The 10,132-nt window shown below is 52.9% G+C and overlaps 1 protein-coding gene across 2 annotated transcripts; it reads left to right on the forward strand.

Annotated features, from left to right (window-relative positions):
* Positions 1–543: 543 nt before the first annotated feature.
* Positions 544–9,064, forward strand: Pip5kl1 (phosphatidylinositol-4-phosphate 5-kinase like 1). 2 transcript variants are annotated; one of them, XM_041675006.1, is made up of 10 exons: positions 544–753; positions 1,594–1,788; positions 2,816–2,869; positions 3,054–3,208; positions 3,424–3,548; positions 3,818–3,852; positions 3,942–3,997; positions 4,890–5,002; positions 5,225–5,372; positions 8,219–9,064. In XM_041675006.1, the coding sequence occupies exons 1-10, from the start codon at positions 724–726 to the stop codon at positions 8,484–8,486; spliced, it is 1,179 nt and encodes a 392-aa protein (XP_041530940.1). In that variant the 5' UTR covers positions 544–723; the 3' UTR covers positions 8,487–9,064. The 2 variants fall into 2 exon arrangements, with proteins under 2 accessions (XP_041530940.1, XP_041530941.1); XM_041675007.1 differs by lacking the exon at positions 1,594–1,788.
* The last annotated feature ends 1,068 nt before the right edge of the window (positions 9,065–10,132 follow it).

Consider the following 10,132-nt stretch of genomic DNA (forward strand, 5'->3'; position numbering starts at 1 on the left):
TACTAGGGAGTCCAGGAAGGGGGAAAGAACACTCGAGGTGGAAGCTTGCAGCTGGCGCTCGGGCAGTGGGTGTTTGGAGACCAGGTCTAGAGTAGGTCAGGTGGCCTGGGCCGTGGTGAGGAGGTTGACTTCTGTTCCACTGCCAAGGGAGATCACTGGAGGCTTAACGGACAAGGGTGACATCATCCCGTCCATGCCTTTAAAAGATGAGGCTAGCAGCTGTATACCTTCTGTTAGTTCACCATGAAAGCCCCGGAGTCTGGCACCGCTCTGGCCCCCGGTGGGTGCTTCAAATCATATGGAAGGATGTACGACCTGGCAATAGTCACTTCTTTTTATGTTTTTAGTTTCTTCACCCGAGAGACAGTCAATGGGAATTTCATGCCTAAAAATAGCCAAAGAACACGGTTTAGACTACCTCCCTCCAGACCCAGCACCAGAAACCAACGGCCTCGGTACAGAAGGAAATTGAAAGGAAAATCCTTTCGCCGACATCCTAAACAAAGTCCTGAGGCTCCACCCGACCAGGCCCAGGGTAGGAAAGATGCTGCAGCAGCAGCGGAGGTGGGAGTCGCAGGCAAAGGCCAGCGCCCCCCTCGTGGATTGGACGTGACCTGGACAGCATCCTCACGATTGGCCTGTCGCAATGCAGAGGTGGGGCCTGATCCCTGCATCGCGGTCTCGGGGATACAGCCCAAGCCAGAGAAGCAGCAGCTAGGGGCGATGGCCACTCCAAGCCCGGTGGCCTGCGAGGTAGGTGCGGACCGGAGAGGGGCAGAAGAGGGAAGGGTGAGTGAATAGGTCCCGCCTTCCTGTTGGCCAGAGGTGTGGACACGCCCCCATCTCAGCAAGGGTAGGACTTTGCTCTGGGAAGACCAGGACATGCCCCATATGGGCACAAGTATGAAGGGGGCTATAATCAGGTGGGTGCCCCCCCCCCAGGTCTCCTCAGTTTCCTCATCAGGAAAAATGGGAATGATAAACTCTCCCATAAGGCTGTTAAGAGCACAAGCTCTCAGCTTTGAGTATATGACGGGTCTCCACTAAAAAGGGGGCCACTGATATGATTTCAGCATCTACTTGACCTTTCTTGCTGGCACAGAGGAGGGAATCGGAGGCATTGAATCTCCCAGCATCCTAGTACCTGCTGGCAAGGCTTCCTCTGAAGGCAGCTCAGACACAACAGTAGCAGCTAATGTGTAACAGACCTTACATGATACAGAGGAAAAAATAAGACCCCAACTAACCTAAGGCCAGACAGCCTCTGAGAGCCAGTCAGACTCAACTGGACTTGACAATAGAAGGCATGCTGCAGGTGGGCGGATGCAGGACCGGGAAAGGGATGGGACCAAGAAACATGATGTAAAAGACACATAGAATAAAGAAAATGGGAATTAAAAAGGAGGCATGCTCCGTCTACATCCTATTTGGATATCGCATGTCAGGTGCTACATGGCCCCTCAACACCAGGGGCGGCCATAGCATCATCCCTGGGGAAACAGGTTCAATCAGTGGAGATAAGATTTGAACCTGTGCTTTTCCCTTCGGGGACACCACCGTGTGCTCTTTGTTTCCCGTGCCTCCTCCCATCAGACCTCCTCCCTGGAGGCTGCAAGCAGGGCAGTTTCCCCAGGGAGTCACCATGGCTTCTTTTGGCGTCTCCGAGACAAGCACAATCGAGTTGGCCTGTTTGAGGTCAATCCAGGGCACGAACTGCACAGAATGACACGCATGATTCAGGAAGGGCTGTGGGATGCCACCCAGGTCTTCATGGACAACCCACCCAAGGTGAATGACCAGTCCATCTTGTGCAACTCGTACTCCAAGAGGGACACCCGGCCGGCTTTCGTGATACTGTGATACTGGGATCAGAGAGACCTAACAAAAAGAGGGAGGCAGGGATTTGTGTCAGGAAGCAGAAATTCTGGGGTGGGAAGCTAGAAAGCCTGGGAGGTATGACGGACTCCCTGCTTCAAGAGGTGGATGTGTGCTCTAGGTAGGCCTCTTGCTCTCTCTAGGTAGGCCTCAGTACCCCTATCTATATAATGGGTGGAGGGCTTATATGTTTGAGAAGGGACCCCAGCTCCACCCAAGCCAACCCAGCCCATCCTCCCTGGAGCCTGTCAGGCTGGGGCCATGCTGGCTCAGCAGAAAGGGTCACCTAACTGCCAGCTCAGCAACCCAGTAGGCGGGTGAGCCTGTATGTTGTTTGTGTGTGCACACGTGTGTACCTCCAACTACCACATCTGGAGGAAATTCCCTAGAGCACAGCCTGACTTCACCTGCAGAAGATCCCCTATGGTTCCTCTGCTGGGGGCCGGGCTGGCTGTCCATTCATCCACACACATTGCCCTTCCGGCTGAACCCTCTTACCCTGCCTCTGACTGCCAGTGCTGAGGACCCTGTTTCTCCAATCCATCCCCCTTCAGATTTTGGCCCAGAGGCCACCTTCCCCAGGCAGTCTTCTCTAGTCTGGCTCCCCCAGGCACAGCTGGCAGACGGCCTGGCTGGGATGGAATCTGGCTGCACACAGCCAGCATGAGGAAAAGCATGTCGCAGGCTTGAACTCACAGCCTGGTCCTCAAGACTCAGAGGTGGGTGATAGCACACACCCAGGGAGCCGTGCCTCACGTCCTGCCCATCCTTCCTCCAGCCCTGGGTGAACGTGAGGCCCAACTGCCCAGCTCAGGCTGACAAGACTCATCCAGTCCCTGTTTGCTAAAGTAACAGAGAAGGCCAGGTGTTGTATTCGCAATCTCTGGGTGGACGATGGCGGATCCCAACTTTCTCTGAATCCCTCTACTCATCCCTGCAGGGACCTCTCACCCAGAAGGATTTCTCTGAAGTCATGACCCAGGTTCACGAAGAGGTAAGGAGCCCAGAAGGAATAGGAGTCTGCCTTGGCTCCTTCCCCCTCAGCCATGAGTGCCACTGATGGCTTGCTTGTTCCTGGGACCTGGCTGTGTCCTGCCTCTCCCAAACTAGAGGCAGCTACTTACATAGACCTGAACCCGCATGGATGGTCTCCCTTGGGGCTGCTTTCTCCCCCACAGGGCTTCGAGATGGGCACCCTGGCCGGCCCAGCTTTTGCACGTTTGAGGCACTTTCTGGGTCTGAACGAAGAGGACTACCAGGCTACTCTGGGCCCCGGTGGCCCCTACCTTCAGTTTCTCAGCACCTCCAAGAGCAAAGCCAGCTTCTTCCTGTCGTGAGCTTGCAGCAGGGGTGGGGCGGGTTGGGGGCTCGGTTCCAAGCTGGCGGGATGGCCACAGGCAGAGAGGGTCAGGGCCAGATGAAGGTGGAATGAAGCGAGGGAGGGTGATCAGACACATCCATTCTCGTGCCCAACTAGGGGCAAGAAAGAGATCGGGTCGGAGCTGCTCCAGTCAAGTCTGGACAGTAACTGCCCTTTCTCACTCGCAGCCACGACCAGCGCTTCTTCCTGAAGACCCAGAGGCAGCAGGAGGTGCAGGTGCTGCTCGCCCACCTGCCCCGCTACGTGCAGCACCTGCGGCGGTACCCACACTCGCTGCTGGCACGGTTGCTGGGTACGCCGCTGGGGGCATGTTTTAAACCGCAAAGTGCCTGGAGAGGCGGGGTCTGTGGACGGGGCGGATCCTGGGACGAATATAAAGTGGCCGATTTGGGGTTGGAGTATTTTGGGGTGGAACAGCACTGATTCAGAAGGGAGTCTGGGGGCGGAACTGGAGTGACAAACCCAGGGACGCTGTGGGTCTTGAGGAAGATGCGCGACCGTTCACACGGATCCGTGATTGCGGAGTTAAAGGCCTTCACCTGGAGCCTTCTCCTCTTTCAGGAGTGCACAGTCTGCGGGTGGCTCGCGGAAAAAAGGTGGGTGTAGCGGAGGCGAGGTAGCTCAGCAGTGGGGGCTGCTGGAGGATGCGGTCCGGGCTCCCCTCACTCCCCACCCCTGTCCCCAGAAGTACTTCATCATCATGCAGAGCATCTTCTACCCTGTGGGCCGCATCTCTGAGAGGTGAGTCCTTCCGGAGTCGATGCAGGGTTCCGATTCCACGGGATGGTACAGACTGAGGCCCCAGTACGTTTGCGTTAGACCACCAAATATGATCCTCCCAAGGTCAGTAGGAGGGAGGCAGATCCCCACCACCCACTTCTCTTAAAAAGGCATCGAGCTGTTTCCATTCTTTTCTCCCCTTGCCTTGTCTCCCCAGTGATGGGATCACAGGCCACCACACTGTAGTAGCCACCTTCATTTTATAGTTGAGAAACTGAGGAAGTCTAATAGGATCAGAGAAGAAGACAGGTAAGATGATTCAGATGGTAAAACCACCTGCAGGCAAGCCTGAGGTCCTGGGGATTGAAGCCTGAGTTCAATCCCCAGGACCCACACAGTGGAAAGCATTAACTCTTTCATGTCAGCTACAGGCACCATGCACTCACACATAGAAATAAGAAAGGACCGGGCGGTGGTGCACGCCTTTAATCCCAGTACTCAGGAGGCCGAGGCAGGCGGATCTCTGTAAATTCAAAGGCAGCCTGGTCTACAAAGCAAACTCCAGAACAGCCAGGTTTGTTACACAGAGAAAACCTGTGTCAGATAAACCAAAAATAAAGAAATGTAGTTAAAATAGGAGAACAGACCCACCCTGCTGGTGGAATCCTCTTCTGGCAGGCAAGATACAGAGAAACAGGCAAGGCCGGGCTTACACCGGGGTTGGACTTGCAAAGGCCTGAGTTCAAAATCCTTGCTCTGTTATTTGCTTACCCTGTGACTCAGGCAACTTAAAGGGATGCTTGAGACTCTGTGTCTCCATCTCTAACATGGGGACACAGTCTGTGGGGTACTGATGTTTGGAGGTGTCTTAGTCCTTGCTTCCCATGATTTCTGTGTGTACCCCACCTCCCAGGTATGACATCAAGGCTTGTGAGGTGAGTCGCTGGGTGGAGCCAGTTGCTGAGGGCAGCCCCTTTATCCTGGTGCTGAAGGACCTCAACTTTGAGGGGAAGACCATTAACCTGGGTGAGTCCCGTGGTAGTCACTGTCTCCTCTTCCTCCATCCAGGGTGAGGTTTGGAAGAGGGTCCCTAGTACCGCCCTGTGCCCAAATTCAGATCCTTGCTCCAGACTTACACAAGGGGGGGGGGTACAAGGATGGGGATGGCCATGACATTCACACTTTGGGGCAAGTGCAGGTGCAGCCCACACATGAGGAGGACTCAGGTGGGGTCTGGTGATCTCACAGGACCCCAGCGGAACTGGTTCCTCCGCCAGATGGAGCTGGACACCGCCTTCCTGCGGGACCTGAATGTGCTGGATTACAGTCTCCTGGTGGCCTTTCAGCTTCTCCGCGAAGATGAAAAGGATGCTTACACCGTTTACAGTACAATGAGGTGAGCCTTGCCCTCAGGTGCAACGGCAGGGTCGGGTGTGGAAAGATAGGCAGTGGGGTGTGAGGGCTGCCTTCCCTCTGGTGGCATGGCACAGGCCTGAATGCTGGGAAGTACTGTGTGTGTGTGTGTGTGTGTGTGCGCGCGTGCGCGCACGTGCATGCGTGCGTGTGTGTGTGTTTGTGCGTGTGCGTGTGAGCACGGCTACTAGAGGCAAGGGACCTGGATCACCACAGCAGAGAACAGAACTAAAGGAGTCTAACTGGACAAGGCCTTTTAATGGTGTTTTGAACAGTCTGCCCATTTTCTGGCAGGGCCACCACCGCCCGGCAAAATGTGCAGCCCAGGCTGGTCTGGAACTTGTGATCCTCCTGTCTCTGCCTCCTTCAGCAAATCCTACCGGCGTGCGCCACCACAACCAGCTCACCAGAGGTTTCTGAGCAGGGATAAGATCCGTTTAATTTTGTGCCCTCTTACCCAGTCATTCCATTTCTAGGCCCCTGAAGTCGCCACGACTGGCACCATCACCGTGTACTGTGTAGAAGTAGCTGCCACTCTGTCCATGTTGGCTATGACCCTCACTGAGACCATGGGCTGTTTCTCACTTTCCAGATACGACAGCCAAGCTCAGAGCTGGCGAGGGAAATCAATGGGCTCCTGTTCTGATAGCATTCTCCAAGGCTTGCCCCATGTGGTTGAACAGAAAGGCTGTTTAAGAGACCAAATCTGCTGGATGGATACTTTAAAGCAGACCTTTAATCCCAGCACTCAGGAAATAGAGACAGCTGGACCTCTGAGTTCAAGGTCAGCCAGGGCTATATAGTGAGACCTTGTCTCAAACAACACCAACCCTGAACCCAAACTTGTTGGTCTAATGCAGGGGAATAAAAGATTAGGATGCCCTCGGCTCTCCTGCCCCTTCTATTTCTGCCTCGTCTACTGCAGAGGTTTGAGTAGGATCCAGAGTGACAATGGCCCACACAGTCACAGCCCAACCACATTTTATGGCTGGGGTCACCACAACACGAGAACTGTATTAAAGGGTCGCAACATTAGGAAGGTTGAGAACCACTGCCCTATAGTGTCCCCTGCAGGACAAAGTAGAGAAATTGAACTTGCTTTGCCTGGGATTTGGTGGCAGGAACCTGCTCCTAAAAAATACTTTTTTTTTTTTAAATATTTATTTATTATGTGTACAACATTCTGTCTGTGTATATATCTGCAGGCCAGAAGAGGGCACCAGACCTCATTACAGATGGTTGTGAGCCACCATGTGGTTGCTGGGAATTGAACTCAGGACCTCTGGAAGAGCAGGCAATGCTCTTAACCACTGAGCCATCTCTCCAGCCCCCTAAAAAATACTTTTAAGGAACCCGGCAGTGGCGGCGCACGCCTTTAATCCTAGCACTGGGGAGGCAGAGGCAGGCGGATCCCTGTGAATTCAAGGCCAGCCTGGTCTACTGAGCGAGTTCCAGTACAGGGTCCAAAGCTACAGAGAAACCCTGTCTCGAAAAACCACACACACAGACACACACACACAATACATTTAAAGAGCTCACAGGTCTATGAACTGCAGTTAGACTCTCAGTCCTTTATCTCTATGTGCCGAAGGCTTCTGGGATTGGACTACCCATAGAGATTTAGGAGATCCATGATAAGGGCCAGGTTGTATGATCTAAATGTTTGAGATTGGCAGATTGGCCCTCCCCGACAGAAATATAATTTAGGCTACAGCCCTATGTCCCATTCATAGGCACTGGCCACAAGTGGCTTTTGAGTCTTTGAATATAGAATTAATTTTTTTGGCCTGGTGACGTAGCTCAGTTGTTGTTAAAGAGTTTATCTAATACACCAAGGCCTGGCATGGTGGCGTACGCCTTTAATCCCAGCACTTGGGAGGCAGAGGCAGGTGGATCTCTGTGAGTTCGAGGCCAGCCTGGTCTACAAGAGCTAGTTCCAGGACAGCCAGGGCTGTTATACAGAGGAACCCTGTCTTGGCGGAAAAAAAGGGAGGTGGAGAACCCAAAAATTTAGAAAATAATATTGAGGGGGCTGGAGAGATGGCTCAGTGGTTAAGAGCACTGGCTGCTCTTCCAGAGGACCTGGGTTTAATTCCAGCACCTACATGATAGCTCACAACTGTCTGTAACTCCAGCCCCAAGGGACTTGACACACATGGCAAAACACTAATGAACATAAAATAAAAATAAATGAGAATTTAAAAACCATACCTTTAAAAAGTAATAATACGGAATCAATATATTTGGTTATGCAGTGTGTGGTGGTGCAAACCTTTAATCCCAGCACTTGGGAGGCAGAGCCAGGTGGATCTCTGAATTTGAGGCCAAAATTCAAGTGAGTTTCAGGACAGCTAGGGCTGTTACACAGCAAAACCTTGTCTCAAAAATAAGACAAAAATATTTTATTTCAACAACCCAAATGTATATGAGACCATTTGCATTATTTTCAATACTGCCCTTTTAAAATATTTTATTTTTAAATTACATGTGTGATCATGAGTGTACTGCCTGCGGAGGCCAGAAGATGGCGTTGGAGCCCCTGGAGCAGGAGTTACAGGCAGTTTTGAGGGGCTCTTGGTGTATGCTGGGAACTGAACTCTGGTCCTCTTCAAGAGCAGCAAGATGGCTGAGTCACCTCTCCAGGCCCTCAGTACTGACTTTGAAGTTCAGTTTATATTGGAACTTGATATTTCCCATGACACTGGCTATATTTCAAGGGCTCAGCAGCCACTTGTGGCCAGTGTCTGACTGTCAATTAAGCTATTCCTCAGCTTCCTAATGTAGCTCACTGGCTGGGAGGGGACAGTTTTATCCTATTCCCACACCTAGGTCTATACATGGTGTACCAGATTTGAGGTTGACGGAGAGCCAGAACCGCCGGCTGCTGCTAGACGTCCCCAACGCCCTCCATGTCTTGGATGGGCCAGACCAACGTTATTTTCTGGGCTTGGTGGATCTGACCACCGTCTATGGGCTTCGCAAACGGCTGGAGCAGTTGTGGAAGATGATGCGCTATCCAGGCCAGTCCTTCTCCACCGTCAGCCCGGCTCGCTACGCCCGTCGCCTGTGTCAGTGGGTGGAGACGCACACCGAGTGACTCTCACCTGTCTGCTTTCTCATCTGGACAATGGGCATGCGCCCGCAACAATTTTCCAGCGGTACCCAGGGAGCTAGCCTGCAGTTACTCCTACTAGCCACAGGAGGGCAGCATCCCCTAACTAATGCTGTAACTACTCAGCCCTATTCGATGATGGTGCTGTGCCCTGTTTAGAGGAAGGACCCTCCCCCAACCCCCATCCCCCTTAGCTCATTTACTATTAAGAAAATGTTGATATTCTCTTTTTACAGGCCGCGAAATGAAGGCTCACGGGGTGAAGGGGGTGAGAAATGACCACAGCAATAAATGCTGGAACCAGCCTGCACCGTGCCTTGGGCCTGGGAACTTACAGTCTTGGCCACCCAGCTCCTATAGCCCTAGCTTCACACTCTATAGACGGGAGAGAGTGGAAGCTCTGCCCCCTTGTCCCAATGGGAGAATAAGTCCAGAGGCTTTAAGGTGCAAGACCAGTCCCAGATCCTAGGCCTCCCAGTTCCCAGCTCTGATTAAGGCTCCACAGTGCCCCTCTGGAAGACAGGTGGGTTAAGATGAGGCAGAGCAGTAGTCCTGGAGTTGGTCGTGGCGGGAGGCGGGGAGCGGGACTGGGGGGGGGGGGGCTCAGAGTTCACTGTTGATCTTGAATGATCTCTCAGTCACCTGTCAAATGGGGAAGCCCAGCTGCTAATCCAAGAGTTTTAGGCTAGCCATTAGAACCCCTAACCACCTGCTTTCCTTCGTCTTGAAACCAGCATGGCCTTTGACCCCAGTCTGAGACAATTTTGCTCAATGGCCTTTTCTTCCAAGATGTTCTAGAGCCTGGCTGTGTTTCCAGGACATGGTGCTAACCCCCGGTGCCTTCTTGGTCTAACGTATGAAAGATATACACAGACCTCAGTAACACAGTCGACATGGCCTGGGCAGTTGCCCTATAGCAGGCTCTTTCCTGGGATACACAGCTTTGGGGAGAAGCCTGGGGCCAAAGTCCTGGGGAAAGGAACCATTATCAAATCACCTCCCAGGTGGTGTCAGGAGGGAAGGGACCTCAACTTCTAAACTGAGACCAGACTGGTCAGACACATCCCTTTTAGCTCCCAGGCCAAGGACACAGTGAAGGACCTGGAATTTGGGAGAAAGGAAACCTCTTAGCAAGAAGTAGCATTGTGGGGGCTGTGGAGGGGGGGTTGAGAGATGCCCCCCAAGACTGGCCAGCCAGGACCCTGGAAAAGTCAATAATTGTTCTACTGCTGATCGGCTATGGCCAGACCTTGAAAAGTGGCTGGTGGGCCAGGCGGTGGTGGCACACACCTTTAATCCCAGCACTCGGGAGGCAGAGACAGAAGCAGACAGATCTCTGTGAGTTCGAGGCCAGCCTGGTCTACAGAGCGAGTTCCAAGACGTGACCGAAAACTACACAGAGAAACCCTGTCTTGAAAAACCACATACACACACATACACACACACACAAGTGGCTAGTTGGACAGGATGGGGAGGGGAGAACAGACAAGGCTGCCTCAGTGTAACGTTCCAGAGCTGTCATTTTCCAAACATACACACCTGGGCCCGTTCTGGATGTTCCTGGATGGTCACTTGGTGCTGCCACAGCTGCAGGGATTTCTTCTTGGTTGGCAGGAAGTTGAGAAATAGTG

Source organism: Microtus oregoni, unplaced genomic scaffold, assembly GCF_018167655.1.
Source record: "Microtus oregoni isolate MIOR12 unplaced genomic scaffold, Mior012 000025F_ref0000491, whole genome shotgun sequence".
NCBI classification, from domain to species: Eukaryota; Metazoa; Chordata; class Mammalia; order Rodentia; family Cricetidae; genus Microtus; species Microtus oregoni.